This window comes from Mus pahari, chromosome 23 (genome assembly GCF_900095145.1).
Source record: "Mus pahari chromosome 23, PAHARI_EIJ_v1.1, whole genome shotgun sequence".
Lineage (NCBI taxonomy): Eukaryota > Metazoa > Chordata > Mammalia > Rodentia > Muridae > Mus > Mus pahari.
In genome coordinates, this window is record NC_034612.1 from 40,619,874 (window position 1) to 40,635,073 (window position 15,200).

General features: G+C 44.6%; 1 protein-coding gene across 10 annotated transcripts in view; it reads left to right on the forward strand.

The window, feature by feature from the left end:
- Fry (FRY microtubule binding protein) overlaps nt 1-15,200 on the forward strand; it is a 398,256-nt gene that overhangs the window by 361,327 nt on the left and 21,729 nt on the right. For 6 of the 10 annotated variants that reach the window (XM_029533782.1, XM_029533774.1, XM_029533777.1 and 3 more), the window contains exons 52-56: nt 1,031-1,039; nt 5,734-5,931; nt 6,284-6,445; nt 9,170-9,336; nt 11,156-11,345. In XM_029533782.1, coding sequence (XP_029389642.1) covers nt 1,031-1,039; nt 5,734-5,931; nt 6,284-6,445; nt 9,170-9,336; nt 11,156-11,345 — 726 coding nt within the window. Of the gene's footprint in view, nt 1-1,030; nt 1,040-5,728; nt 5,932-6,283; nt 6,446-9,169; nt 9,337-11,155; nt 11,346-15,200 lie in introns of all 10 variants that reach the window. The other 4 variants (XM_029533776.1, XM_029533778.1, XM_021222524.2 and 1 more) reach the window with 2 other exon arrangements.

The following is a 15,200-nucleotide window of genomic DNA, read 5'->3' on the forward strand; positions in this document are numbered from 1 at the left end:
CAAGAGCACAGTAAAATGGAAGCATTTGAGCCTGAGTCCTCATCAATCTCAGGTCTGCCCCTTGGGCCAGTGGGTATAATGAAAAACTTTCAGGGTGGAGAGATGGCTCAGCAGTTAAGAGCACTGACTGCTCTTCCAGAGGTCCTGAGTTCAATTCCCAGCAATCAAATGGTGGCTCACAACCATCCGTAGTGAGATCTGATGCCCTCTTCTGGTGTGTCTGAAGACAGCCACAGTATACTCATATATATATATTTTTTAAAAATCTTTAAAAAAACAAAACAAACAAACAAAAACACTTCCTGTGGACCTAGCATGAGGAGTCAGATGCCCTGTGCAGGCCATGTGGAGCAGTGTCGGGCATGCAGCTGACATTCTCTGTGCCAGTCATCAGACAGTCCCACCAGTGGCAAATAGCTGGTGACAAAGTGTACTCTGGCTTCTTCGTCAAAACATGATTGCCAAAACAAAAACAAAGAAACAAGCAAAGTCTCCAGTTAATTTGGGCATCTGAGTAAGCTCTTGCCCTTGGAGTTTGCAGGATCTTTTCAAGGGGCTGTATCCCCGGGGTGGCAGTCTCCCAGCTGCAGTGGACAGATCGCAACCGCACTTTTAGCTTCGGAAGTGGGACCAATGGATGCCCCTTCCTGACCCTCTTTTCTCTCCCGTGACATTTAACCATTTCCTCACAAACAAGGGTTCAGACATTCTAAATAAATAGGTGTTAAGGAGAACAATGTTGTTGCTGAAGTAGGAAACTGCTTCCGCACGTGGACTCCTGACATCACTTTAGCCTCGTCCTCTGCCAGGAAGACGAGCTGGAACTCTGAGGGCGAATAGTGATGGTTTTTTTTTTAGCTTGGAGTTCAGGCATGTTGTCCTTCTTTTGTAAGAGTTGTGTCTACTGAAGAATATGTAGCTAGCACTGTTGTTGTGTGGAAACTAAAATGCACTGGAGTGCTTTTATACATTATATCATTTTAAATAGACCTTTTGTTTGTTTTTCTGTCCATTCAAACTGCTTCCCCAGGAACTTCAGGTAAGACGATGTTACTCTTACTTAATTCTGGTGCACAGGCAGGTGCATTGTATCTTTGTGTAGTTCTGTAACTACCAGAGCGCTTCCCCTCCCCTCCAGCACGTCTGCCGTCTGCCTATCTGTGTGTAGACTTCTTAAGTGTTTGATAGACAAGGTTTTTTTTGAAGGGAGGGGGAGGGAAGGGGGGTTGTTTGTTTGTTGTTTTTTGGTTTGGTTTGGTTTGGTTTGGCCCCTTCCCCTGCCCCCTTGGCTGCTCTAGTATCGAAATATCTTCTAAAATATAAAAATGCTTCCTTATCCTTAGTTCTGGAAGTTGCATGGTTGCATCTCTTGAGAGGAGATAAGACTTTGCCTGTGGTCTATGGGTAGGCACCATACTGTCGCCTATGAATGGGTTTTGTTGCTCTGTAGAGGGTGAAGTCGGGCTGAGGATGTACCTAAGTGGTACAGTGTCTAGGTAGCCTGAATGAGGCCCTGAGTTCCAGCCCCAGTACAACTGGAAAAACAAAAATCAAAAACAAACAAAACAAAATAAAGACCACTTCCTTTTCTAAAAATCCAAAGCTATCTCTCTGTGTCTGGCAACTAGATAAATTAGTTCTCATCCAAACCAGGTGCTCTGCAAGAAAAGGACAGGGCTGATAAGGTGATGTCTGGCCCCAGGCCTACTGCAGTATATCATCTTAAGCAAGCTGACCCATGACCCTGTCACTTTAGGACTCACTTAAGTAGCTTTATTTGGAAAAATGCATTTGACCATTTATTTATTTATTTTTCTGTTTATTTTGGCTAGGGGTAGAGTTCAATAGGAGATTGTTTTCTTATCATGCACAAAGACCTGGTTCAATCGCTGGCTCTTTAATAATAACATTTTTAAACACAGTTTCATCTTAAATAATTTCAAGAATATTACCTTTGACACTTCAAGGGTATTTGTCAATATTCTGCTCTCTCAGGATAAACTCTGGGTGTTAATGTTTAAATTTGACAGTTGTATGTGCAAATGGTCCATCTGGACTAGCTAGCTGCTCTATGTTTTCACACACACAATCTGGCATCATAAATCAACAGGGTTTTAGCTTTTTACCTTGTATGTGACCTAAGGCACAAGTTGGGCATCTGGTGGAGAGGCGGGATGGGTGGCTCCAACCGAGTGTATTCGGTGCTGTGCTGAGAAAGCTGAGCTTGGAGCTGGAAAGACAGCTCAGTGGCTGCTGTTGCAGGGGACCCAAGTTCAGTTCCCAGTACCTACAGGGCAGCTCCAGTTCCTGGAGATCTTACACCTTCTTCTGCCCTCCACTGGCATAGCACACACATGGCACCCAGGCACACATGCAGACAGAACATTCATACACATAAAATAAGAATAACTTAGAAAAAAAAAAAGCTAGACTGACTTTTACATACTACAGACTTTTATTAGGTATGCCAGCATCTGAATCCAAGAACCGTTAGCAATGCTAATCACGATTTTGCCTCTCTTGTTCTTTCCCTGCTTCTCTTCCCCCTCTCTCCCCACTCTCCCCCCCCCATGCCCTCAGGTGCTCATGGCCAGCCCCTACTCCTCTACCTCCCCCCCACTCTCTCCCCCTCTCCCTCTGCCTCTCTCTGCCTCTACTACCCTCTTCACTCCCCTCCCTGTGCCATGAGTAAACTCTATTCTATACTAAAAAAAAACCAAAACAAATAAACAAACAACATGCTAATCACATGTTTCTAGCTACACCCTTAGTCCTTACCAAGGGCTACACCCCTCGGCTACCACAAGGGAAATAATTTCAACAGCTTTGCCTGGAATAGACCGGTCACATCCTCTATGGAGACGGATATTACCTGTGCCTCCCAGGTCTCACGCCCAGTGGGTTCAGTTTCCCCCACACCTACAAGAGCATCTGTGCCCAGTGTAGCGACCTCTGACCTGTCAGACCTCTGGGATGCTTCAGGCTCCATCAATGGAGGAGCCCTCCAGAGCCCTGGCTTGGGGGAGCCTTCCCAAATTCATCTGTTCATTTGGCACAAGAAAAATTGGTGGTGTCAGTCTGTGTTTACAGACTTCTCCCATCCTCAATTTTCTTTATTTCCACTCCCCTCCTTTTGTTCTTGTTTTGTTTTGTTTTTTACAAATTACATTTCTTTTTCCATTTAGGACCTTTTGGTCTTATACATTTTTTTTCATATTCCCACTGCAGTAGTTATGTTAAGGAATTAACCATTCCCACTAGGAAGAAACCCAAATTATTACAGCCATCTGCGGGAGACAGGTATAGGTGGAGTTTCCTTATGCAGAATGCTTGGGACTAGACAAGTTTCAGATTTGAGTGGTTTTATTTATTTGGGATATTTGCATATGCATAATATACACAAAGTTTCTTGGGGATGACCCTCAAGTCTAAATGCTAAATTCACTTTTATTTCCTCTGCATTTACGCTGATGGTAATTTCATACGGCATTTTTGGGGGGCCTGGGTTTTGACTATGACCTGTACCATGGAATTTTCCACTTGGGACCTCCATGATTCAAGGATTCAATTGGGATTTTGGAACACTTCAAAGTAGGGAAGCCCAACCCATGTAGCATGAAGACAGACCCAGGTTCAGTTCCCAGCACCCCAGTAGCACACAGCCATTTGTAACTTTAATTTCAAGGGATCCGATTCTCTCCACTGGCTTCTGTGGGCACTGCATGCACACGGTGTACCTACATACACATGGGCACACACATAAAATAAAAATAAATAAATCCCTGAAAATACCATAGCAGGACAAATGATGGTAACACTTTCTATATCTGCAGTGATGTGTTTAGGAGTCTTGCTATTGCTTTCTTCCACAAATGGTCAAAACAAACCTTGGACAGGCAAGGGTTGAGGTCTGTGACACCGAGGACTGGTCCGCTAAACCCTTATCTAAAGCCAGGAGCCAGAGGAGGAGAACTAAGCTCCTGCTCTCTTCATTTGATGCTCACCCATGGCTCTTGGACTCTTACGCTGCTCGCTGACCTCCCAGCAGAAGCATAGCTTGACCTCAGGAACCATTAGGTTTCAAATGTCCATCCAATGAGATGCAGCGCTGGGCCTTCCTCAGATGACTTTTTTGTTTATCATCAGAGTGTGCCTTAGTTCGGGTTTCTATAGCTGCACTGAAACACCGTGACCAAAAAAACCCACACTGAGGAGGGAAGGGTTTTATTTGGGTTACACCTCCACATGGCTGTTCATCATTGAAGGAATCAGGACAGGAGCTTAAACAGGGCAGGAACCTGGAGGCAGGAGCTGATGCAGAAGCCATGGAGGGTGCTGCTTGCTGGCTCCCCAAGGTTTGCTTGGCCAGCCTGCTTTCCTTTAGCACCCAGGACCACCATCTCAGGGATGGCTCCGCCCACAGTGAGCCTCATTGATTGCTAATTTAGAAATAGCCATACAGCTGGATCTCATAGAAGCATTTTCTCAACTGAGGCTCCTTCCTCTCTGATGACTCTAGCTTATGTCAAGTTGACACACAGGACCAGCCAGTACCGTGTAGATGTCGTCCTTTAGTCCTGATTCAAGAGAAACCAAACCCCACATTCATTTCTGCAGAAAAAAACAAAGAAAAGAAGAAGAAGAAGAAGTTTTGTCAGTCAAATAGACTTAGCCAATGGCTGGTGCTTTGTAGAGAAGATCTGAGATACAACTCCAGGAGTTAAAACTTCCTTGTCTGACTACTGTTCTCACTGAATCAGAATGGGCAAGTCTGCAGGATATCTTTAGTGCCGAGGCAAGAAACTTAACCACTTCCCAGCCTGGGCAATTTAAACTTGAGTCTTAAGCAAAAGCCAAGTTGTGGCTTCCGGTAAGTGCACGGCCCCTCAAACTTTGCACAACTCTCACAGACTTTAACTCTGCATTTTTCTGTGGAATCCGCTGTGGCAAAACAGCCTAGGATGTTTACCTAATGCTCTTCTACTTAACAGCCAAGGCATTCCGGAATCTGCTCTGAGCATACTTACTTCCCCTCCCGAAAACTCTAACTAAACAGAGGCTGGCGGGGGAGGGGAGGTGTACACTAATTTTAAAGTTATTTTAATATTAACAATCTCCCTCTTTTTTTTTTTTTTTTGAACAGATTTTTGAAAACACAAAATTTTCTAGGGTTTACCAAAATCGACTTTAAGAAATAATGTATTTCCTGCTGGGTGTGATGGTGCCTGCCTTTAATCCCAGCACTTGGGGGAGAGAGAGAAAGAGAGGGACAGAGACAGAGAGACAGAGAGAGACAGAGACAGATGGATCTCTGTGAGTTGGAGGGCAGCCTGGTCTACAAAGTGAGCTCCAGGTCATCTAAGGCTATACAATGAAGCCTTGTTTCCAAAAAAACAAACAAACAAACAAAACAAAAAGCAAAAACAAAAAAACCATATATACATATATGTATACATGTATACCTAACACATCAAAGGGAAGTTGCCTTCACTTCTACTTGGGAGGTAACACACATTTCCAGAAAAGCTTGGCTTTTTTGTCTCCTTGTCGGTAAACAGAAGTCTGAGCATCGAAGCAGATGAGGGCTTGAAAGTCGATGGTGATCTTGTTTGTTTCTAAGCTGGGACGGACTGACTGTGTGAAGGGGTGTGTGTGTGTGTGTGTGTGTGTGTGTGTGTGTGTGCGCCAGCCAGAGGTCCAGGGCATGAAAAGTCGCTTGTGGTGTGATTTCAGGGGGAGAGTATGGACAACTTCAACTGGGGAGTGCGCAGGCGCTCCCTGGACAGCCTGGACAAGTGTGATATGCAGATCCTGGAAGAACGCCAGCTCTCCAGAAGTACTCCCAGCCTAAACAAGATGAGCCACGAGGATTCAGATGAGTCATCGGAGGAGGACCTCACCGCCAGCCAGATCCTGGAACACTCAGACCTCGTGAGTAGGGACTCTCCCACTGGAGAGTTGGGACAGAACCCTTGGGTTTGGTTTGGTTTCTTTTGAAATAACTCAGGAGTTTGGTTTCCAGCTAAATAAGCTCTTTATGGCTGCTGAACTGAACTCTGAGCACTCAGGTGGAGTCTTAGTGACCCCTTCTCTGTAGGTCACTGTAGGCAGTTGGTACCCTGAGGACAGGTCATATGGGGTTCTACCTTAATATGCTAATAACAATCAATAACATATAGAACATAGGGAAACGATACCTGTCAACCAAGTACTGGGGACCGATGGTGTGTGTTCTTCCGACAGGAGCTTCCTTTACGTTTTCTTTGCTTTGCCTTCTAAACAGATCATGAACCTCTCCCCCTCCGAGGAGGCCAATCCTATGGAGCTGCTGACCAGCACCTGTGACTCCACCCCCGCAGACCCTCATTCCTTCAACGCCAGAATGGCGAGCTTCGAGGCTTCTTTGCCTGATATAAATAATCTGCAGATTTCGGAGGGGTCAAAGGTGAAGAGATTTGTGGAATTTCTATTGTAAGGGCATGGGGGAAAAAAAATCCTATTAAGCATTTGTAGAGGGAGGTTCAAAGTGGAGGGGCTTTACACCTTTGGTTCTAGTGAAATGACTAAAGCTCCCGCCCCGTCCCTGTCCCTGTCCCTGTGCTTTAAAGTTGTTTTATGCTCACAGACATGAGCAGACTTCCCTTTACTGAGAGATTTGGCCTGAGGCCTTTGTAAAATGAAATACTTGACCACTGACTGACTGACTGCAAAAGCAAGTCGTGGAGGGAGTCTGTCAGGGCAGCGGCAGGAGGAATGTGGTGGCTTTTATAAAACAATTCGCTAAGTGAGGCGTAGGAGTATGCGTGCACTGGGGGGAATTTTTCCTCGAGTAGGAACCAGTTATACAATTTGCTCATTGATTCAGTGCTCGCCTTTTGGCAAACGATAGGAATATTTAATGGCGATCACACAGAATTATGTCAAATCTGCATAAAACTCTCCTAGCTGGACTCCCTAAGAGGAAGAGGAAGGGTTATCTAATATATAATTTCCTTATTTTAAAAGGTTGCCTTTAAGACAAAAAAAAAAAATCTTGTGGGTATTTTACTTAAAGTTTATTTTATCAAAATTCACAGAAAATATCCTGCCCCATAAAACCATTCATTTGCATGTTGTAACCACACATATGATCTTTAGTATAGAATTTTATGTCTTTATATTAGAGATACCAAAATAGTCTATCACCATTAGAATAGAATTAGTCATTCCTGATCCCGATTTTGGCTATAGTTTTACAACTTTGAAAGAGAAAAAAAATTGTGTGTGTGTGCGTGTGTGTGTGTGTGTGTGTGTAAGAGAGAGAGGGAGAGGGAGGGAGAAATACTGCTATAGGAAAACTATAACACTTTCTCTATCATTTTACAATATGCCGAAATCAAGAAACCCCTGAATGCTTTAAACCAATAGCAACCACTAAGGTGTGATTGTCTAAAAATATTAGAGCTGAAAAGAATTATTTCTACGATTGCCCCAACTCAAAGGGAAGAATAAGAACTATAATTGGGATTCTTGGCATTGGAACTGTCCTTTTTTGGCCAAAAAAATAAAGCCCCCTCCTCCTGAACAAACTCTTGTTCTAGACTGAAAAATACTAGAACATTAATCCTAAGATCAAGATATTTTAAGTTAAATTTCTTGGGAAAACATCATAAAATATATGTGATGTGCTGAGCATGTTATTTCTCGGCATGAGTACGGTCTCTCAATTTTTCTTTTAAATGCAGATAGATAGGTAGATGATAGATAGATAGATAGATAGATAGATGGATAGATAGATAAAATATTGGCTCTCACTTTTAAAGACACCTCCATTTTCTAATGACCTAAATTCTATGGCATTTGATATAGTTACGGTGTTAGAGAAAACATAGATAGATTCATCCGTCAGAACTTGGCACCACCAAAGACATGAGCTATCCTAACTCTGATACAGCGTTAACATTCTGGCTCACTTCTCCTCATTAACCCTAAAGTCAGAATACTATAAACCATGGTCAGATGTCAACCCGTGGTAAAGGTCTAAGTCACAGACATTTCTATTTCACCTTGACTTGATTTTTAAGATGACTCACAGAAGCACGTACGCGAGTTTCCTTCCTCTGCCTTTCTGATGTGCAGCCCAGTTGCCTTCCTTCCTCCCACCCCGCCTCAGCTCAAGCCCAGCCTCTTTTTCCGTTGGACTGTGCGTATCTCTTCACTGCCTCTCACTGACCCAAGATCCGCCCGCTCTAGAGCGATTACTTGTTATTGTTTATTGCTCTGTGGTTAGGTGAGAGCTACATTCTCACCTTAGCCACTGTCCTAGGAGGGGACAGTGCACCTGCATGCGGGTGGGTGATGGGGTGCTTTCTGTATAAGAAATCCTATCACCACAGTATAAGGCGCACTACAGATTCCCCTCTGAGCATCTGTTGTGCCATGCACCAGTGCATTTATATTCCAGCCTTTATTGGAAAAGGAATTTCCTATTGGAGAATAGGTCTGGATGTGCCTGACTCTAAAGGCCTGGGCTGCAAAATCTGTGTCTGGCTTCTTTCTGGTTTTTGAAACTACAGTGGTCTTGTGAGGTGGGCCTCCAGGGACTGGTCCAGACATCAGCATACATATCATCTGTTTTGGGGGTGCCAAGTTCTTATGAATACAAAAGCAAATAGCTTCTCTTCCAGCTCTAACTCTGACGGCCAACCTGACACTGAGAAAATACTTTGTACACAGAGCAGAGGTTGCTAACCTGTAAACTTGGAAGCTAGACAGGATAGAGGAGGTGTCTCTCTGACACTATCTCTTTTAAAGATTTATTTATTTTATGTATGTGAGTACACTGTAGCTGTTTTCAGACACACCAGAAGAGGGCATTGGATCCCATTACAGATGGTTGTGAGCCATCATGTGGTTGCTGGGAAGTGAACTTAGGTCCTCTGGAAGAGCAGTCAGTGCTCTTAACCACTGAGCCATTTCTCTAGCCCCTCTCTGACAATATTGAAGTTAGTGTGAACTTACATATAATAAATAAATAAATCTTTTGGCCAGAGAGAGCAGGACCAGAGCGAGCAGAGGTCCTGAGTTCAATTCCCAGCAACCACATGATGGCTCACAACCATCTGAACAGCTACAGTGTGCTCATATACATATAATAAATAAATAAATCTTTAAAATTTTGTGACTGCAGGCTGAGGCAGTCCCCGAGGAGGAGGACACCACTGTGCACGAAGATGACCTCTCAAGCTCCATCAATGAGCTCCCAGCAGCGTTTGAATGCAGCGACAGCTTCAGCCTGGATATGACGGAGGCGGAGGAGAAAGGCAATCAGGGCCTGGACCAGTACACTCTCGCCAGGCAAGGGAGCCCGTGGGGAAACGGTTGGCACGAGTATGCGCGGCATACTGTGTGGCATGCATGCCCCTCTCTAGCTACACACTACACACTAGCTACACACCCTCATACTGCAGAGACCTCCTAACATGGAGCCTGGAAGGACTTCACTGAGATGTGACCATCCAACCCTATGGAGGGCTTTCCATAGGGCTAAGAATTTACAGAGCTAGAGAGCAACATAAAAAGCCCCCCCCAAAGGCCCCAGGAACCTGAAGCCTTGAAGATAAGATCTGAGCTAAGCTTGAAAATGAAATCTTTGCGAGTTAAAGACACAAGCTTCTGAGTTCGAGGCCAGCCTGGTCTACAAAGTGAGTTCCAGGACACCCAGGGCTATACAGAGAAACCCTGTCTTGAAAAAATAAGAAAAGAAAAAAGACACAAGCAACAGGCTTTTTATTATTATTATTATTATATGTAAGTACACTGTCGCTGTCTTCAGACACACCAGAAGAGGGCATCAGATCCCATTACTGTTGGTTGTGAGCCACCATGTGGTTGCTGGGATTTGAACTCAGGACCTCTGGAAGAGCAGTCAGTGTTCTTAACCAATGAGCCATCTCTCCAGCCCAACAACAGACTCTTTACAAGCTAAACTCCTGCTTGTTAACTGAGTGTCTGGTGACATGGTGGCCAGTGCCTCTTACAGCAGTGACTTACATAAGCACAGAGGGAAGACGGAGAGGTGAAAACATCATGCCTTGCACTGATTCAGCATCTGCCATTCGTCAGATCACAGTGCAGTTTGGATCTACTTGAGGAGAGAGTCAAGATGATATACTTGTGTTTGTGAATACTGAGAAAATGAGAGCATGTCAAAGCCCGGGGCTACACAGAGGCCATCAGAGGAAAAGGCTGGGGGGATAGCATGGAAACAGGGGGACCTTCCACATCCTCCTGCCTTCCTTCCGGTCTGTTCTGTTCACTCTGTTATTCTTCATTCCCGTCCTTCCTGCCCTCCCCGTACCTCAGTATTCCCAGAGTTTGTGCACATGTATTCCTTGTCTGTCTGCATCAGGGACAAGTTTGAAGAGCCCAAAGTTGGACTAGAGTTGTTTTTTTTGGTTTGGTTTGGTTTGGTTTTGTTTTTTATGAATGCAAAGTGTAGAAGGATGGTAATGTTGAGCTTGGGAACAAATGTTTACGGGGAGACCTGGCCCCTGGGAGAGCAAGGGCTTGCTGAGGGCTGTGAGATACCTAAGCCTGTGCAAAAGAACTGGAAATGCCAGGCATTTCCAAAGGTGGTGAACCCCTTTAATGCCAGCATTCAGGAGGCAGAGGCAAGCGAGTCTGTGACTTCAAGGCTAGCCTGGTCTACATAGTGAGTTTCAGGCCAACCAAGTCTTTCTAGTGAGACCAGTTTTAAACCACCACCCCTACCTACCCAACCAATAAAAGGAGGGAATCATAGAAATGCCAGAAGTAAAAAAAAAAAAAAAATCTATTTCCTAGGAACCAAAAGATCTCAGGGACCTCTAGTAAAAACTAAATCCTAGAAGACCCTGAAAGGAATAAAGGGCCCACAGGGCCATCTCGCCAGGCTGACAGGAAAGTGGAGAATTTGTATGGCTGGGCCGGGTGTGGTGGCGCACGCCTTAAATCCCAGCACTTCGGAGGCAGAGGCAGGCAGATTTCTGAGTTCGAGGCGAGCCTGGTCTACAGAGTGAGTTCCAGGACAGCCAGGACTATACAGAGAAACCCTGTCTCGAAAAATCAAAAAAAAAAAAAAAAAGAACTTGTATGGCTGCCACCTTTTGATGGTCATGGTATCCATGTCTTCCAGCTTCGGAGAAGGTGACAGGGGTGTGTCTCCCCCTCCCTCGCCCTTCTTCTCGGCCATCCTTGCTGCCTTTCAGCCCGCCACCTGTGATGACGCTGAGGAAGCCTGGCGCAGCCACATTAACCAGCTCATGTGTGACTCAGACGGCTCCTGTGCCGTGTACACATTTCATGTGTTCTCCTCTCTGTTTAAGGTATGGACTCCTGGAGCATCCTGAGGACAGCTAGTGGCTGTGGGCTTCACAAGGGGCTGTTGTCTCTCTCTACCTTCCTAATGCAGAGACCCTTTTTTTTCTTTTAAAGATTTACTTATTTATTTAATGAGAACACTGTAGCTGTACAGATGGTAGTGAGCCTTCACGTGATTGCTGGGAATTGTGAGCAGGACCTCTGCTTGCTCCAGTCAGCCCTGCTCCCCTCTAACCCAAGAATTTATTTATTATTATATCTAAGTTCACTGTAGCTATCTTCAGACACATCAGAAGAGGGCATCAGATCTCATTACAGATGGTTGTGCGCCACCATGTGGTTGCTGGGATTTGAACTCAGGACCTTCGGAAGAGCAGTCGGTGCTCTTAACCATTGAGCCATCTCTCTAGCCCCATGAAGACCCTTTAATGGAGTTTCTAATGTTGTGGTGACCCCCCAGCCATAAAATTATTTCACTGCTACTTCATAACTGTCATTTTGCTACTGCTGTCAATCATAATATAAATACTGATATGCAGGTTATCTGATGTGAGATCTCTAAAGGGGTTGCCACCCACAGGATGAGAACAGCCGCCTCTAGGAGTGTGTAGGTAGAGACTAGTTTCCCTACCTACAGCTTTTATTCATCCTTTATTGCCTTACCCTTATGAAAACACCAAACTCAAGTGATCTCAGGTCAGCTGTCATGAGAGGAACTTTTATCTCTGCCACTCCATTTTCTGTTGACATTCTCAATGGTAAGAAACCATGGTAGCTTAGTTAGGGTTTCTTTTACTGTGATAAAATACCATGGGCAAAAGCAACTTGGTGGGGGAGGGCAGGGATGGTTAATTTGGCTTTTAACTGACAGGCCACCCTTGAGGAAAGCCAGGGCAGGAACTGAAGCAGAGGCTATGGAAGAACATTACTGGCTTGATCCCTTAGGACACACACTGGATATTTTTGTAATAGTTAAAAGAAGTTTTTCAGTACCAGGCAAGGTAGCTCATGACTGTAATCTCGCCCTTTGGGAGGCAGAGGCAGGTTGTTGCAATACCAGAGATAGCCTGGGCTACATAGTGAGTTCCAGGTTATCCTGGAACTACAGAAACATTTGTTTTGTTTTGTTTTGTTTTTCCTTTTAAATATTTACTGTATTTTTTTTTTAAATTTCATACATGAGTACTAGTTTAGTGCTATTGCTGTGAACAGACACCATGATCACGGCAATTCTCTATAAAGGACAACATTTATTAGCGACTGGCTTATAGTTTCCAAGGTCTAGTCCATTATTGTTATGACCAGAAGCATGGTGGTATGTAGACAGATATGGTCCTGGAGAAGGAGCTGAGAGTTCTACATCTGGATTGGCAGGCAGCAGGAAGAGACCAAGATCCTGGGCCTGGCTTGAGCACCTGAGACCTCAAAGGCCACCCTCCATCTACTCCAACAAGGCCACACTTCCTAGTAGTGTGCCACTCCCTGGTGACCAAGCATTCAAATCCGTGAGCCTACGGGGGCCATTCCTATTCAAACTACCTCAAAGACTGCATTTATTTCAACTCTACCCGTGCTCCCACTCCCTCATGACGTCATGACCTCTTTAAATCTGCACACACATATGTATCCATATAGGAATGCAACCTCCACCCATGCCCCTACTCCCTCACAACGTCATGACCTCTTCTTTAATCTTTAATTCTGCACACACATGTGTATGCTCATAGGAACACTACCTGCTAAGTTCGTTGAGGATTGCTCATGTGTATATGAGTTTAAGGCTGACCATCCCGGGGCCCATCCCTGGGAAAGACACATCTTATTTTCTCGGTAGCCATTGACTGCTGGTAGGTCTTCATCAAGGGGTGGGTCCTTGTAAGATTCCTTTTATCTAACTGGCCTTTCAGCGTCATCTTTGTGCAGGTCTTTTTAGGTGACCATATTGTTGAAATGTCATGCATGCACCCGCCCTGACATAACTAGAAGATACTATCTCATAGCAGACATACCGGTGTTCTGGCTCTCGTGGCCCCCCTCCCCCTTTCCATGATGTCCCCTGGGCCTCAGGTGTAGCAGCTGTGTTGTACACATATCAGCTGTGAGTGGGTACCCAGTGACATTTGTTTGCTCTGTTTTGACCAGTTGTGGATTTCTGTGATGGTTTCTTCTGGGAAGAGAATGTTCTTTATACCTACTTCTCTGTGGATAGAGAGTCTGGATTACTTCACGCAGTATTACATTTTCTAGTTCCACCCGTTTATAACTTCTTTTTATTTCCTTTTTTAAAATTTATTTATTTATTTATTTTATGCATGCGAGTGTACTGTCGCTGTCTTCAGACACACCAGAAGAGGGCAACCGATCTCATTACAGGTGGTTGTGAGCCACCACGTGGGAGTTGGAAGTGAACTCAATACCTCTGGATGAGCAGTCAGTGCTCTTAACCGCTAAGCCATTTCTCCAGCCCCCAGAATTTCATTTTTCTTTTCAACCGAATAACACACAGACACATCCGAATAGTGTATATATACCATATTTTCATGATCCATTAGTCAGTTGAAGGATATTTAGGTTGTCTCCATTTCCCAGTGTGGTGGTTTGAATAGGAATGGTCCCCATAGACTTGTGTTTAAGTGGTTGGTCCACAGGGAAGGGCACTATTACCAGTGTGGGGGTGGGCTTTGAGGTCTCCTATGTTCAAGTTATGCCCACTGTGGCACACAGTCTCCTGCTGCCTGTGGGTCAGTATGCAAAACTCTCAGCTCCTCCAGCACCATGTCTACCTGGATGCTGCCATGCTTTCCACCATGATGATGATGGACTGAACCTCTGAAACTGTAAGCCAGCCCAATTAAATGTCTTTCTTTGTAAGAGTTGTCTTGGTCATGGTGTCTGTTCACAGCAATGGCACCCTAACCAAGACACACAGCTATGGTGACTAGATGAGCCATGAGCACAGCTGAGCGAGTATTTCTTGAGCAGGATGTCATTTCCTTTGGGCATATGCTGCAGGGTGGGATAGCCGGGTCATATGGTAGGTCTAGTTTTAGCTTGTTGAAAATTCTCCACATTGATTTCCAAAGTGGCTGTACACATTTGCAATCCCACTAGGGATAAATGCATGTTCTCCTTTCCCTACCAGCATTTTTTGTCCATTGTCTTCTTGATTTTTGCCATTCTAGCGAGAGTAAGAAACCATCAAAGTAGTTTTAATTTGTATCTCCCTAATTCTGAAGGATGTGAAACACTTAACGATATTTCTTAGCCATCTTCGTTTCTTCTTTTAAAAGCACTCTGTTCAGTTCCACGGCTCTTTTATTTTTTTCCCACAGCTCTTTTTTTAATTGCATCATTTCTTGTCTTGATTCATTGGTTTGTTTGATTTTAGTCCTTTGTATATTCCTCTTTCAGATGTATATTGATATTGATCCTCTATCAGATGTATAGCTGGCAAAGATTCTCCCCCAGTCTGGGGGCTTACCCCTCGGTTGATGGTTTCCTTGCCTGTGCAGACGCTTTTTAGTTTTGTGAGGTCCCATTTGCCAATGGTTAGCTCCTGAGCAAATCTTGTCCTACCCAGGAAGGCCTTTCCTCCAAGATCTGGTCTTCTAGGGCACTGCCTATGTGCCCAGCTATCACTTTCTGCATGCTGGGTTTCTCGTTAATGTCATTGGTCCATTTGGTGTTGATTTTGTGTGCGGGGTGATAGAGAGGGGTTTAATTTCATTCTCCTGCACGAGGACTTCTCATTCTCCCAGCAGGATTTGTTGATATTTCCTTTGTGCTTAGGCAGCTCTGTAATACAGCTCAAAATATGGACCAGTAAGCCCTGTGCGTTGGCCTGCTCAGAATTGCCTCGA